Consider the following 14947-nt stretch of genomic DNA (forward strand, 5'->3'; position numbering starts at 1 on the left):
AACCGGGAAGCCCCAGCCCTGAAATACAAGATCCATCCCCACACCCATTCATCCCCTGGGACCTTCTCCCCACACTCTTACCTTCTCCCCACGCTCCCCGCGGCTGCCTGGGGGCCCCTGTGTGAGGGGAGAAGACTGTGAGCTGAGGGAATATGGGGGCCTAGTAGACAGGCAACTCAGGAGGTAGGGGAGGCCTAGGGAGGTCTGGGGGAATGAGGGAGAGAAAGAGGACTAGAGAGGTGACAAGGAGGATGGGGGTGGGGGGACTAGGGAAGGACTAAAGACAGTGTCCTAGGAGGTAAGGTCACGGGGGACTAGCAGGGTGTGGGAGCAGGCTGCTGAGTGTGCCCTGAGCGCACAGAGGGCAGGAGCAGGGGACTGGAGTCATACCACAGGGTGTTCTCCCCAAGGGGACCCACCATAAGTCCTCGGGGTCCCTCCTGGCCGGGCCGGCCATCTTCACCCTGGATGGTGACATCAGGTTCCTTGACTCAGAGGTTGGGAATCAGAGGCAAGAACAGTGACAAAGGAAGCCCGATGTGCTCCCCAGCAGTGGACTGTGCCAGAGCGGGACATACGTACCCGGACACCTGGCTCCCCACGCTCGCCTCGGGCTCCGGGCAGGCCTGCTCCAGGGTCTCCCTGCAGACCATCAGCAGGACGCCAGGGTGAGAGAGGGGGATGGAGGGGAGCCGGAGTTCAGTGCAAGGTCGTTATGGTCAGGGAGGTCATGGAAAGTCAGTGAGGGTCATGGGGGACAAAGGGTTATGTGGCTCAAGGAAGGCTGCACAGGCCAGGAGTAAGGGGCCAGCAGAAGTCAGAGGGAGGCAGCAGAGCCATAAGGAAGAGCCAGCAGCATTGCCCCACCTACCTTGTCTCCTTTGAGTCCAGGGGCCCCGGATGCTCCCTGCGGGTCAGAGTAAGTGAGGGGAGGGTCCTGCTGTCCCTCAGGACCTGCTCGCACATACCCAGCAGTACAGTGTGGCAGAGTCCCTGGCAGAAGCGCTCACACGGAAGACTCCAACACGTGGGGAATTGGACATGTGGGGCCTTGGGGTGCTTCTACTCACCACTGACCCCGGGGGTCCAGGTGGCCCCAAAGGGCCTGGGGCTCCTTCTCTCCCAGGAAGGCCTGCCAGTCCCTACAGGAAAAATGGGGCAAGAGGCAGAAAGTGACTTGGGAACCCTCCTTCTCCTGCATCCCCCAAGACTGAGAGTCCCCAAGACAGGGCCTGGGTCCTTTCCTCCTCCTTACCCGCCCCTGGATTCAGAGGTCCTGAAGCCAGTCCCAAGTCCCCCCATACTGCTCCCGGCCCCTCTCACCCGCTCTCCGCTGGGGCCTGGCTGACCCATCTCTCCTCGAGGGCCTGTCTGACCAGGGAACCCAACGACACCAGGAGCGCCAGGGGGCCCAGGGAGGCCCAAGTCTCCCTGAAACAGAGATAGCAAAGGGATGAGTGTCCCTATAGGCTGCCCCCCAAAACTGATCCCAGAACCCCCTGTTCCTCCACCTCCAGGGGCCTCTCTGTCCGCTGCCGCCACCACTGGTGATGGGCATCAACTTACCTTTATACCTGGAAGACCAGCTGGCCCAGGGGGGCCCTGGATTCCAACTCCTGGGTCCCCCTGTGAGTGAAACGAGGGTCAGATCAGACTCAGGGAGTCTCAAGGCCATGACACCCCAGCAGGGACTCTTTAGAGTACATGTACCTTCTGACCCTTCAGTCCTGGAGCCCCTTTCTGACCCTAAAAAGAAAGCAAACAGCAGTTCAGAGGGTCAGAACATGACCACAGACCCGGGACATGGCCCAAATATTCCCAGGGGAGCTTGGATGTGATCACAGACACATGGGAGCACAGACACGTGACCAAAGATTGGCTCACAGAGTCTCGAATGTGACCACAGGGCCGTGGGAGTTCAGGCAAGACTACAGACACATGGCACCCACACAGGAGCACAGATATATGGGACCACAGATGTAAGCATGGATACATGGGCACTCAGACAGGAGCACATGAATGCAGACAGACTCAGACATGTCTGCTCACGGGGAGCTTAGACATGACCGTGAACTCAGATACATGGGAACACAGATAGGGGTAGGGGAGGATTATAAACACATGGCCCAGGATCAGCCCCAAAGAACTCAGATGTGTCGTGAGACCCAGGAGATCAGACAGGAGCACACACGTGTGCTCAGACCTGGTGAGGAACACAGACCAAGGACAGACACACGGAAGCAAAGATAGGGTTCCCAACTGCTGGCAGTGTGGGAGACAAGGATGCATGACCCCTATATGCCCTAAGGAGTGGGGTCCTGAACACTGGAAGATGCGGCCAGATTTAGGCGTTCAGACATGTATGTGCACAGCCCCCAGAATGGCCCCTCATATCCACAATGGTGTTCCTCCCTCCACCTGGGCTCAGACTGGCCCAGACCCCAGACTCACGTCTTCCCCAGGGTCTCCAGGTTCCCCTGCACGGCCGGCATCACCCTACACAGAAGGGATGGTGAGGGGGTCTGCGCCCAGTCTCACCCCTCTCTGCCCAGCGCACAGGCCCGGAGCCAGGCCCACCTCACCTTCTCCCCCCGTGGCCCTGGCAGTCCTCGATCACCTTTGGCTCCCTGTAAAGATGGGGGTCCGGAGACAACGAAAGCATCAGGGCTACAGGCAGATGAGACTCAAGGAGGGCAGCATGAGGCCAGCGGTCAGATGTGGGGCAGATTACGGAGGTTAAGGGTCATGAGGGGTGGGTAAGCTATGGGTCAAAAGTCATCTGCTGTCAGAGGTTCCACACTCACCGGCTCACCCACCAGGTCTCCAGCAAGGCCTCCAGGGGCTCCCTGATAAGGGAGAAGGTTCAGGGGGCTCCTTGGCCCCCACCACTTGGCCCCTCCACCCAAGACCCCACGTACTCACCTTCTCTCCCTTTGCTCCAGGGGGCCCGACCACTGCCTGGGGGGAAATGCCTAGTGAAGTACCAGTCACCTCCCTTCTCCCACCCCCCTGCAGTCTCCAGAGGGCAAGAAGAAACTAAAGAAGTGGGGCAGAGGAGTCAGTGCCAAAGATCACCTGTCCAGGGGCCCCCATGGGTCCAGACTCTCCTTTGGGTCCGACAAGGCCGGGCAGACCTGGTGGCCCCTGTGGCAAAGCAGTGTGAAGAACGCGTGCTTCTCCAGCACCCTGTCCCTGCTGCCACGCCCCTCCTCCTCCAGGCACACAGCTCGGTACAGGGCCCCGTGACAGGCCTGCAGCACACTCCCCCCAGAACACACCGGCACACCAGGGGCTCCTCTGTCTCCATCTTTTCCACTGGCACCATCTCGACCTGGGGCTCCCGGCTTCCCTGTCTCCCCCTGAGAAGAAGGAGCTCCGTCAGAAGCCTGTCCACTGACCCCTGACCAAGGGAGCCCAGCCACTAGCCCCCAGGACTCACCACTTGTCCAGGCAAACCCGGTGCTCCCTGTGGTCCCTGAGGAGGAACAAGTCAGATGTGACAGGGGAAATGGGGTAAGGGACAAAGGAGGACTTGGGATAGAACATGGGACCCAGGGGGCAGGGAGGGATATGGTGTCCCTGCAGGAGCCACAGGGGACACACTTACCACAAGGCCTGAAGGGCCAGGGGGACCAGGCAGTCCCACAGCCCCAATAGGTCCAGGCAGGCCCTGGGGGGAAAAAAAGTTCAGGGCAGCCCCAACCCCACACATCCCCCTGTGATCCTAACCCATGAGTGGGGCCACTCACCCGTCCTGGTGGTCCTGTCTCTCCAGGCTCCCCCTGCAAAGGTCCAGAGATTCCATGATTCCACAGATGGACAAGAGACTCCTCCACCAAGTCCACTCCCAGGCCATATGCACAGGTCAGGGGGGCACCTTGGTGCTCAGCCTCACTCCGGGGCAGTGACACCCCAGGAGGTTGGCAGATATCCGAGATGCAGACATAGCTCAATGGAGCCTCCTCCCATCCACATACCTGTACACGTCTGAACTCACCTTCAGGCCAGAAGGTCCCTGGGGGCCAGCAGGGCCAGCGAGACCCTAGAGAAAAGTATCAAGGACAGGGGACAGGGGTCAGAGTTCTGGGTCTGGGCTCAGGGATTGACATAAACCAGGCCTGGCCCATGGGGTCTAATGCCTGTGCCATCCTCCCTGACCCCCACCGGGCAGTCCTCTCTCTGTCACTCACCGGGGCACCCGGCGGTCCAGGGTCTCCACGGCCACCCTGTTGGGGAGAGAAAGTCTGAAGAAGACTGAAGAGTCTGAGAAGAATCAGCCCCACCCCACCAGGGAAACTGAGGCAGCACTGTGCATTGTAGAGGCTGGGCACAGGATGGGGGCAAGAAGGGTGAGGGTTCTGGGGCACTCACTGTGGGGCCAGGGGCTCCTCTCTCACCCTGCAGGCCCTAGATAGAGAAGAGGGCTGCTGAACCACAATCTGGGCCTTATTGGAACCTGTCTCCACCCTCAGGGGGCCTTTGCCACCCCACCCAGACACAGCTCTTCACTAGGCTGGTCACTGCCGAGATCACCAGGCACCCGTAGGCATGGTAACATCTGCACATACACAGACACAGCCCACCTCACGGATGGCAGCCGGCACCCAGCAGAGAGTGGGAGAGGCTTAGGTTCCTCAAGGCTGCTATTCCCCAGAGCCTGGGCCAGGCCACCTCTCCCACCACTCACCGGCTTCCCTTCAGGCCCAGCCACGCCCCGCTCTCCTGGTAGACCCTGGAGAGAATAGGTTTCAGGCCACAGTGCCCCTGCCCCCCAGCCCCAGCTTCTCCTCCACCCTCCACCCCCCTAGACAGTCCCAGGCAGCCCAGACCCTGCCCTGCACACAGGACAGCACACGTAAGAGCCGTGTCCCTGCACACCTGTGACCTGTGGGCAAGGACTCACCTGGCTGCCAGCAAGACCCCTCTCTCCAGACTCTCCCCGGTCTCCCTTGATGCCTGGTAAGCCCTGCAAGTGGAGCGTCATGCCTGAGCCCCCAGTTCCCTCCATGCACCATGTACATACCCACCCGCAGAGGAGGGGAAACACATGGTGGGTGGGAGGTCTCACCCTGTCTCCTTTGGGGCCTCGGTCACCATCATTGCCTGGCTCCCCCTGTGGGTATGAGGTATCAAGTCAGGCCCTGGTGCCATGACAGGGGGACTCCCAGGTTGATCCCACACACTGACCTTGGCGCCCTTGAGTCCAGGGGGTCCTTGTTTTTCATACAGTCCAGGACCTGGCTCGTCCACAGTCACCTACAAGCACAAAGTCAAAGTCACAGAGACATCAAGGGGTCATCGCAGATCACAGGGTTGCAGAGAGTTCTGAGGCCAGAGACACATGGAAGCTTCTGGGGCCCAGGCCAAGGTTGGCCTCCTGGTGACTGAAGACACAGACCCAGGGCAGGGCTAGGGTGATCACCTTGGGGCCAGGGGGGCCGGGGGGTCCAGGAAGGCCGGGAGGGCCATCTCTGCCCTGCAAAGAAGAAGGAAATGTGGTGGTTGCCTCAGCAGAGCCTCCAGACAGCCCCTGCCCAAGCAGCCCCATCCCAGCTTACCTGTTCTCCACGCTCTCCTTTCTCTCCCCGTTCTCCCTGAAACGCAAATATAGCAGGGTGCAGGCTACATCCATGAGGGGTCCAGCCATTCCTGACCCCGCTTCCCCGGCCCTCCCTGGGCCAGTCCCAGCTCACCCTCTCTCCTGGCCTTCCTGCTTCCCCCACACTCCCAGCCCGACCTGGGAGTCCAGGAATACCAGGTTTTCCAGGCTCCCCGGCAAGGCCGGGAGGCCCAGGGAGGCCCCTCTCCCCAAGGGCCAGGCCTGGTGGGCCCTGAGGTCCAGGGTCTCCACGATCTCCCTTCAGCCCACGTTCTCCAGGAAAGCCGATGGGGCCCTGGAGGAGCAGAAGAGTGAACGCTGGTGGCCATACAACCATACCCTCCATGGGGCACACCCCACTGAATGGCCACTAGTTACCTCCTTGCCCAAGGGTCCCCGCTCTCCTGGCTCCCCCTTGGGGCCACGACGCCGCTCAGGCACAGGCAGGAAGCTGCCGGAGCTCTCATCCCAGGTGTCCACAATCTCCCGCAGAGCAGACATCTGAGAGATGGCAACGAGTCAGAGAAGCAAGGTTCGAAACTGCAAGCACCCACCCCCTGGGTCCTGTGGGTACTACTTGGCCCAAGAGGTCCCCACTTGCCCCTATCCCCAGTCCCTAAACAACCTACCTTGATGCCAACTGCCTCCAGTGACCGCTCCACATTCTGGGGACACAGGCTGGATGAGGAGCTGCCCACGGAGAAGTCCCTGCCCCCTGTCCCACACTACCCCCAGAAACAGACTGCATGCCCACCTCCCCAAGCCTCACGCTCATACTGCCCTTTACTTCTTGGTTGAGGCCTCGCTCAGGACCGCTGTAAGCTGGGGGCCCCTTGCTGGCATGTCCCTATTGCCCAGATTCCCCTGGGTGTAGGCTACAGGACCCCCAGTGGGGTAGGGAGCCGAGCACACAGGACAGGACCAGGGGCCTCATGGCAAGGGGAAGGGGATGGAGAGGAGGCCCATATGGGTATGCAGATAAGCGTCAAGAGCCGGGTCCCAAGGTTCGCTCACCGCTATGCTCCCAGGTTCTCCTCTCAGGCCACGATCTCCAGGCGGGCCCTGGAGAGACCAAGAGACAAGCTGCTGGGACCAGCGTGTGGGGCATGTGCATGCATATATGGGAGCTGTGGCCACCTGGACAAGTGAAAAAGGTGGGGCTTCACCTGTTCTCCTTTGGATCCAGTCTCTCCACGGTCACCCTGAGAACAGAGAATAATCAGCCAGGTGGGGGAAATGCTCCCCAGCTCTGGTCAGCCCCTCACCACACCCCTACCCAACATATGCACACTCACCTTAGGGCCCACATTTCCTGGGACACCAGGAAAACCCTGAGACATGACAGAAGACAGAGGGGGTCGCACAGGATCATAACATTTCAGTGGCCCCCGTTGCTCCCAAGTCCCAGAACTATCCTGGACACTCACCTGGCCAGAGGGGCCAATCTGCCCCGGGAGGCCTGGGGGGCCCTGGAGTCCAGGGCTACCAGGAGCTCCACGCTCACCCTTGGGGCCATCATAACCCTGTGGAGGGTGCAGCCAGCATCAGGACCCTGAGACCCCAGGAAGGGTGGAGCCATATCTCTCAGCATTAGGGTCAGGAGTCGGAGGGCACAGGAGGGTCCAGTACTTACGTCTCTCCCAGGTGCACCTGAATCTCCCTTCTCTCCCTAAGGAAAACAAGAGAGCTTCAGACACGGCTGCAGTCTGAGGTAGGTCAGAGCAGACCCCAGGTGGAAGGACTTTACCTTCCTCCCGTCTTCTCCAGGGTCCCCGGCTTCTCCCTGTGGGCAGAGGACACAGCACATCAGCCCAAATGTTCCCCAGTGGCTGGCTGCAAGACTCTGTCTTGGCAGATTTCAGATGACTGTCTGTCTGTGCCTGTTGCTTCATGCCTCTGCGTGTCTTAGAGTGTGACCTGCGACTATCTGAGTGAGCTGGTTCACATCTAAGGGTGTGTCTGTGTGGGTCTGCTCATCTCAGCATGTCACTGCACATGGCCTCTGGACTCTGGGTTTCTGGATAGAACCCCACATTTATACATTTCTGGGTTGGTAAGCGTCTGCATGTGCTGGGTGTGTGCGTATTGTGTGTCTTAGCATGTGTACACATGGGTCTGTTATCCTGGTGGGCGACTGTGTCTCAGCCCATCTGCACATTTTGGCACAGACTTATATGTGTATACATGGGACAGACATGTGTCTGCATGTCTCTGTTACCTGGAGAGTTGTCTGTGTGTCTGGGGATCTGTCTGCAAGTCTTGTGTGGACCTCCATATGCATTGCATGTGTATGTGGGTATAAATGCATGGGTCAGCATGTCCCAGCGTGGGTCACATGTCAGGGCCATGGATGTGGTCTTGCCATGTCTTGGCATGGATCTGTATGTGGCTCTGAGTTTGTGTCTTAGCACACATCTGTAAGCCTAGGTGGAGATGTCTGAGTGTCAACGTGTCTCCAGGTGTCCCTGAATGGATCTTCATGCTAGTGTCTGCCCGCCTCAGCCTGCATCTATGGCTTTTAGCCCATACCTGCATCTGCGGCTTATCTCAGCGTGTGTAGGTTCACCCAGGCACGAGCCGGCATGTTCACCTTTTCCATTATGTGACTGTCTGCAAGGCTGCATGTCTGTGCACTGCAAAGTGTGTTTTGGGACATGTCTGTGTGTCTGGGCTGGGCACGCAGCGTGGGCCCACAGGTCTGCAGGTGTGCCTCATGTGTATCTGCACACCTGGGCTGTGCACATGTGCTGGTGTTTCTCAGCAAGTTTCACTGTGGCTGCCCCGGACACTCACGTTTTTCCCATTCAGGCCAGGTTTGCCATCCTCTCCTGGCTTGCCCTGTGGGAACAAATCACAGGTCAGAGGTCAGAGCTGGAGCGAGGGTAATCATGGGGCAAGAAGGTAAGATGAAAGCCTGGACTCACCACTGCTCCAGGAGGTCCTGGGGGGCCAGGGGGACCCTGTTCTCCTCGGAGGCCCGGAAGCCCCTGGAAAAAGTCTTTGCTAGGATTTAGAGGGCCACTGAAATATCCCCTGGGGCACATCCCATGGCCTGGGAGGAACGCACTAAGATCCTCCCTCAGTGCAGAGACCCTCAGGATTCGGAAGGTCCCACTGAGATCTCCTGAGGCAGAGACTCCCGAGGGAAGAAACCCCAGAACTTGAGGTCTTGCTAAGACCCCCAAGACAGAGAAAGTCAGAAAGGGGGACCATACTGTCAGGGACTGAGACTCCACCCAAGGTCAGGGCTAAACCAACTTCCCCTACTCTTGCTGATGTTGTGACAACAATGACCTGGCAGAGCTCACATCTGAACCTCTGAGCCACCCTCCAACCCCAGGAGCTCCCTTCACTTACATCTCTCCCTGGGTCCCCGGCTTTGCCTGTAGTGCCCTGAGGAGAAACTCAAAGTCAGAGAGTTCACCGTGGTCGTGGGGTCAGGGACACTGACCACTGACAGGGCCATTTAAAAAAAAAAAACAGTTGCCCTTGAGGCAGCCCTTATTCACAGTGACTCTATGTGTGTCACAGTAGAACTGTGCTCCAATAGGGTTTTCAACGGCTGATTTTTTGGAAGTAGATTACCAGACCTTTCTTTCAATGAACCTCTGGGGGGACTTGAACCACCAACCTTTTGGTTAGCAGCCAAGTGCATTAACCCATTTGCACCACCCAGGGACTCTGACAGGGCCATTAGTTCCTGTGAACCCAAGGCCACATGACAGCAACATCCCCCATCCAGGCAGCATTCTAGGAAGAGACATAACTCAAGTGGCCCCAGAGCTCATCGAGGCCAAGAAAATCCAGATACGGCTGGGTTCTCATGTGAAGGGGTAAGGGGAGGGGCACAAACAGGCAGTGACCACCATGACTCACTTGCAGCCCAGGGGGGCCAGCAGCTCCTGGTTTCCCATCCAGTCCGTTCCGGCCATCCAGCCCAGGAGGGCCCCGGTCCCCCTGGGGAGGAAAGAGTGGTGAGGGGCCTCGAAGGCTGTGACAGATGAAGAGCCCAGACTCACTCCCCAAAAAGCCTTCACACCCTCTTACCTTTTCTCCTGCTGGGCCTCGGACACCTGTATCTCCCTGGAGGGAACAAGGTCAAATGAGAGGTGGGGCAAGATGCGGACTGTAGGCTGATGAGGCAAAGCACATCACTTACCTGTGGGCCCGGAAGCCCCCGAAGTCCTTCGATGCCCTGAGGACAGGGGTAGGAGGGAGTTAAAGCAGCTTCCCCAGGCCCACACCTCCCCCAGGGCCAGCCACACTCACCCTCTCCCCGGGGGGCCCAGGGGGCCCAGGGTCACCCTTGGGTCCTCGAGGACCCTCCTGTCCACGGTCCCCAGGCTCTCCCTGTAGCAGAGAAAAGCCTAATGAGAGACTAGCACTGGGCCATAGGGCATGTCGAGGCAGAACCTGTCATGAGACACTGGAGTCCTTTTCTATCAAAGCTTCATTCCACCCACGGACCCTGATACCTTCTCCCTGGCTCCAAGCCCCGTGTCTACCTGTAGGAGGGAATGACCAGTGAGAAGAATGGTTCAACAGGAGAGGTAGGGTGGGTGGGGAGGTGGGGTCAAGGAGGGGGCTGCAGGGATCAATGGAGGTATCAGAGGGGGCAGTAGGGGAAGTAGGAGTCAGTAGAGGGAACAAGGGGACACAGTGTGGAGCCAATAGGGACAAGTGAGGGAGATGACAGTGGCTGACAGAGGACCAGACCCAGCTCGACCCTTACCAGCCGTCCAGGGGGTCCTGGGGGACCCTGGGAAAGGAAATGATTATGGTCAACAGGTGCCCCGAGATCCCAAGGCATGGCTCACGTTTGCCCCCAGGCTCCACTCTGGCTCCAGATTCCCTGCAGCACCCCAATACCAAGCCCTTGAAGGCAGGCCAGTCCTGGGGTGGCCCTCAGTGTTCCCCACCTTGACCTCCAGTTCCCTTGTGAGGTGTGGGCCAGGGCACTGGCAGCAGCACCAGGGAAATCTCCATCCCTCCCAAGCTCAGAGCCCTGGCACTACTCACTGGTTCCCCACGGTCACCCTTGGGTCCAGAGGGTCCAGGACTGCCCTGCAAAAAGTCAGAAGGTCAGGGTCATTCAGGGTTGGCAGCAGTTTGGGGAAGCACTGGAAGCACCATAAGGACTCACAGGGTCTTTGCTGGGTTGTGATGAAGGGGTCATAGGAAGTGAGGATTGTGAAGATTTAGCATCACAGATTTAGCAGGACTAGGGGATGGGAAATGGATGGTCGAGTGGTTGAGGTTGAAGTCGGGGGTCAGAGATTGGGACTTACATTTCGTCCATCCTCTCCAGGATCTCCCTGGTCTCCCTTCTCTCCCACAGGCCCCCGAGCTCCAGGTGTCCCCTGGGAAGAGCGGCTAGTCTGAGACAGACCTCCCTTGCATTTTGCAGCCTCTCCCCTAAGCCCCATATTGCTCCAGATTCCTCATCACTCTCAAAATCCATGCTGGAGTTTCCCATCATCTCATGCCTCCATGCAGGGTCTCCTGTTGCCTCCAGCCCCTCCGTATTGTCCCATTGCCCCTTGTCTCCCTCAGTTTCCCATTGTCTTTGTGCCCACTTTCTATAGGTTCTCCCATCACCCTCCTTTCTTCCCCCCTGACAAGCCTCACCCGAAGGCCACGCTCGCCAGCTTTTCCAGGCAAACCTGGGTCACCCTGGTGATGAGAATGCAGGGAATTAGGATCAGACTAACTCAGGCAGTGAGGCAAAGAAGGGACTGAACATAGGCTGGACAGGAGGCAGGGGATGGACTAGATGACCTGGTGGAGGCCCAGCCCATCGGGATCACAGTGAAGGGTAAAGGACCAGAAACCACAGTGGGGAGGAATCTCACCGGAAGGCCCTCATCACCTTTCTCTCCAACTTCACCCTGTGAGACATGAGAGTCAGCCCTGGCCCCAAGAGCCCCAGTGATGCCAGCTACTCCCCTATTCCCCATAACTCCCCCAACCTCAGTCCACTTACATCTCGTCCTCGGGGGCCAACAGGTCCTGGGGGTCCAGGCCGCCCAGGGTCTCCTTTCTCTCCAGGAGGCCCTGAGTCACCCTGTAGAGGAGGCAGGAGTGAAGTGACACAGGACAAACACGGCAGCCAGCCCTTGAGACCCCAGAAACAAAATCACAGGTACTCACTGGGGGTCCTGCTCTCCCAGTGAGGCCAGTGGGACCCTGGAGGGGGTAGGGAAGAGAACAGAGAACAGGACTTAATCAGGGCTCCCAGGCTCCCATGTCATCCCGCCCTTCCTTGCTCCCAGCCCCACCTTTACTTACCCTCTCTCCAGGATCTCCCTTGGGGCCAGGGTCTCCAGGAAGAACCAATCCGGGTGGTCCCTGTAGATGAAAGGATCAGATATCAGGAGAGTTACAGCCTTCCCTCCCTACTCCCTCAACACTTTCCCTTCACTTACCCGCTCCCCTTTGACTCCAGGAGCTCCTCTGGGCCCAGTGAGCCCCACTTCTCCCTGGAGGTAATAAAGACCATCAGCGCCAGCCTCAGGCTCCAGAGACTCCCATAGCCCAGCAATCATACTGCAACCCTTGTGACCTCCAGGGCAGGCCTGAAGACCTCAACCCTGTAACACCCTCCCCTCACTTACACCAGGCTTACCTTCTCTCCTTTGGCTCCAGCACCAATAGGTCCCTGAAAACAAGCAAGAAAGACACAGCTCAGTCTTCTCTGGGGACCACAGGACCACAGCCTGGTTTGGGATAAGGGTTATATAGAACTGGGAGTCACAGAGCTTCACCCCTGCCCAGAGGTCACAGGATCACAGCTGGGAGCAGGCAGGCGTAATGGGAAATGGGGATGACACAGAGTTCATGCCCTGTATGGAGTCATGGGGTCATCGGATCAGAGCCAGGAGTTGGGAGGTAGGCTATAGCATAAGGAGAATCGAAGAGCTCTGAGCCTGCCCAGGGTCTCAGGGTTTTGGGGTCACAGTCTGACACTAGTTGACAGGTACATCACTGCTCAAGCAGCTGTGCTATGCTCAGAGCTCCATCCTGTCTTTACCTACCACCACTGCAGGGTCCCCAGGGGGACCAGGCTCCCCCTGTGGAGAGAGCAAAGAGAAAGGAATGAGTCAGAGACCCACTGTTATGGATTGAATTGTGTCCACTGAATATATGTGTTGTAAATCCTAACCTCTACGCCTATGGAAACCTTGGTAGCATAGTGCTTAAGAGCTACGGCTGCTAACCAAAAGCTCGGCAGTTCGAATCCACCAAGTACTCCTCGGAAACTCTATGGGGCAGTTCTACCCTGTCTTATAGGGCCACTATGAGTCAGAATCAGAATTGACTCGAGGGCAAAGGGTTTTGGTTATGCTTATGGTTATAATCCCATTTGGAATGGGTTGTCTTTGTTATGGCAATTAAGCAGGATTAGTATAGGGTGCATCTTGAGTCAATCTCTTTTGAGATATAAAAGAGATTAAACGCAAGCTGAAGATTCTCATTTCAGCAAGGAGAGACGAGAGAAGAGAGATGCAAGCACATGAAGACTGCCCAGCAGCAGAAGCTCAGAAGAGACAAGGACCTTCCTCCAGAGCCAACAGAGAAAGAAAGAGTTCCCCTAGACCCGGCACCCTGATTTCGGACATCTAGCCTCCTAAACTGTGAGAAAATAAATTCTGTTCGTTAAAGCCATCCACTTGTGGTATTTCTGTTATGGGAGCACTAGATAACTAGGACAGAATTTGGTACCGGAAGAGTGGGGTGCTGGTCTAACAGATACCTAAAATGTAGAAGCAGTTTTGGAAGTGGGTAATGGGTAGAGGCTGGAAAAGTTTTAAGGTGCCTAATAGTAAAAGCCTAGATTGCCTTGAAGAGACAGTTGGTGAAATTATGGTCATCAAAGGCAATTCTGGCGAGGGCTCAGAAGGAAGTGAGGAGCGCCTCAGAGAAAGTTTCTATCGTCACAGAGAATATATATGGTGCCAGCAACAGAAGGTTGCTAAAAATGTGGAAGTTAAATGTGCTTCTGGTGAGGCTTTAAAAGAAAATGATGAAGATATGATTGGACAATGGAGGAAGGGCACTGTTTTTTACACATTGGCAAAGAATTTGTCTAAACTATGTTCAAATGTTTGGTCAAAGGTAGAACTTGCAAGTGATGAACTGGAATACCTAGACGATGAGATTTCTAAGCAAGACCTTTAAGGGGCCACTTGGTTTCTCCCTGCCCCTCACAGTAAAATGTGAGAGGAAAGAGATGGACTTAAAAATGAACTACACAAAATGCAAGCAGAACTTAAAGATTTGGAAAATTCTGTTGTACAAACTAAGGATACATGTTCTAGAATGTTCATCAAGAACAGGCTACACAATCTTTTGTTAAAGAGATAAAGCCTGTGACTGATGGATCTAACCAATTACCACAGCAGAAAACCCAGAAGCTTAGACTGAAGGGGACAGAGAAAGAACAAAAAGAGAGAATGCTGCCTGCCTCTAGGAATTCTACAGGCAAGAAACAGATCAAAGGAGCTACATCTATTGTCCTTCAAGAAAAGAACCATCCCTGGAGCAGCTCAGAGATCAGCAGAACTGTTGGACCGGAGCACAGGAAGCAGAGCTGCCTTGGTCCCAAAGGGTGGGACTGTGGACTCTGAGATCTCAAAGGGTGGGGCCACGGACTCTGGGGTGTCAAAGGGTAGAGACATAGTCTCTTAGGTTTCAAAGAGTCAGATCTTCACCAACTCAGTTCTGGTGTGTGGGGCTGCCATTCAATTTGGCCTTTCAAAAGATGAGATATCGGACTTGAAGTTGATTTAAGAATTTTGGGATGATGTGATATGGTGAATGTGTTTTGCATGTGGGAAGAACATGAATTTTTCAGAGGCCAAAGGGTGGAATGTTAAGGATTGAATTGTGTTTCCCAAAAATATGTGTTGTAAATCCTAACCTCTATGCCTGTGGTTATAATCCCATTTGGGAATGGGTTGTCTTTGTTATGTTAATGAGGCAAGATTAGTGTAGGGTATATCTTGAGTCAGTGTCTTTTGAGATATAAAAGAGATTAAATGCAAGCTAGAGACAGGCGATAGAGATGCCAAGCATATGAAGATTGCCCAGAAGCAGAAGCTCAGAAGAAACAAGGACCTTCCTCCAGATCTGAAAGAGAGAAAGCCTTCCCCTAGATCCAGTGCCCTGAATTCAGACTTCTAGGCTCTAGCCTCCTAAACTGTGAGAAAACAAATTTCTGTGTGTTAAAGCCATCTACTTGTGCTACTTCTATTATAATAGCACCAGATAACTAAGACATCCACCTAGGAACCCAGTGTCCCACTTGCCACGTCCCTGGCACCAGAGGCACTGGCACCCAGATGATAA

General features: G+C 56.3%; 1 protein-coding gene across 2 annotated transcripts in view; it reads right to left on the reverse strand.

Annotated features, from left to right (window-relative positions):
- The window catches only part of COL7A1 (collagen type VII alpha 1 chain), a 34631-nt gene that overhangs the window by 6367 nt on the left and 13317 nt on the right, over positions 1–14947 (reverse strand). For both annotated transcript variants that reach the window (XM_049862812.1, XM_049862811.1), the window contains exons 47-100: positions 12634–12669; positions 12225–12257; positions 12025–12078; positions 11888–11947; positions 11750–11785; positions 11583–11663; positions 11452–11487; positions 11228–11272; positions 10888–10959; positions 10619–10663; positions 10332–10358; positions 10075–10104; positions 9869–9949; positions 9759–9794; positions 9647–9682; positions 9476–9556; positions 8957–8992; positions 8524–8586; positions 8393–8437; positions 7347–7382; positions 7233–7268; positions 7027–7122; positions 6895–6930; positions 6766–6801; positions 6614–6661; positions 6229–6264; positions 5978–6100; positions 5694–5894; positions 5559–5594; positions 5423–5476; positions 5188–5256; positions 5069–5113; positions 4904–4966; positions 4688–4732; positions 4372–4407; positions 4191–4226; positions 3998–4042; positions 3750–3782; positions 3608–3670; positions 3440–3475; positions 3279–3359; positions 3076–3144; positions 2923–2958; positions 2805–2846; positions 2583–2627; positions 2452–2496; positions 1711–1746; positions 1567–1626; positions 1324–1431; positions 1071–1142; positions 872–907; positions 583–642; positions 420–464; positions 82–117 (exon numbers count right to left, since the gene is read on the reverse strand). In XM_049862812.1, the coding sequence (XP_049718769.1) occupies positions 82–117; positions 420–464; positions 583–642; positions 872–907; positions 1071–1142; positions 1324–1431; positions 1567–1626; positions 1711–1746; positions 2452–2496; positions 2583–2627; positions 2805–2846; positions 2923–2958; positions 3076–3144; positions 3279–3359; positions 3440–3475; positions 3608–3670; positions 3750–3782; positions 3998–4042; positions 4191–4226; positions 4372–4407; positions 4688–4732; positions 4904–4966; positions 5069–5113; positions 5188–5256; positions 5423–5476; positions 5559–5594; positions 5694–5894; positions 5978–6100; positions 6229–6264; positions 6614–6661; positions 6766–6801; positions 6895–6930; positions 7027–7122; positions 7233–7268; positions 7347–7382; positions 8393–8437; positions 8524–8586; positions 8957–8992; positions 9476–9556; positions 9647–9682; positions 9759–9794; positions 9869–9949; positions 10075–10104; positions 10332–10358; positions 10619–10663; positions 10888–10959; positions 11228–11272; positions 11452–11487; positions 11583–11663; positions 11750–11785; positions 11888–11947; positions 12025–12078; positions 12225–12257; positions 12634–12669 (2913 nt within the window). The remainder of the gene's footprint in view (positions 1–81; positions 118–419; positions 465–582; positions 643–871; positions 908–1070; positions 1143–1323; positions 1432–1566; positions 1627–1710; positions 1747–2451; positions 2497–2582; positions 2628–2804; positions 2847–2922; positions 2959–3075; positions 3145–3278; positions 3360–3439; positions 3476–3607; positions 3671–3749; positions 3783–3997; positions 4043–4190; positions 4227–4371; positions 4408–4687; positions 4733–4903; positions 4967–5068; positions 5114–5187; positions 5257–5422; positions 5477–5558; positions 5595–5693; positions 5895–5977; positions 6101–6228; positions 6265–6613; positions 6662–6765; positions 6802–6894; positions 6931–7026; positions 7123–7232; positions 7269–7346; positions 7383–8392; positions 8438–8523; positions 8587–8956; positions 8993–9475; positions 9557–9646; positions 9683–9758; positions 9795–9868; positions 9950–10074; positions 10105–10331; positions 10359–10618; positions 10664–10887; positions 10960–11227; positions 11273–11451; positions 11488–11582; positions 11664–11749; positions 11786–11887; positions 11948–12024; positions 12079–12224; positions 12258–12633; positions 12670–14947) is intronic.

Source organism: Elephas maximus, chromosome 20, assembly GCF_024166365.1.
Source record: "Elephas maximus indicus isolate mEleMax1 chromosome 20, mEleMax1 primary haplotype, whole genome shotgun sequence".
NCBI lineage: Eukaryota > Metazoa > Chordata > Mammalia > Proboscidea > Elephantidae > Elephas > Elephas maximus.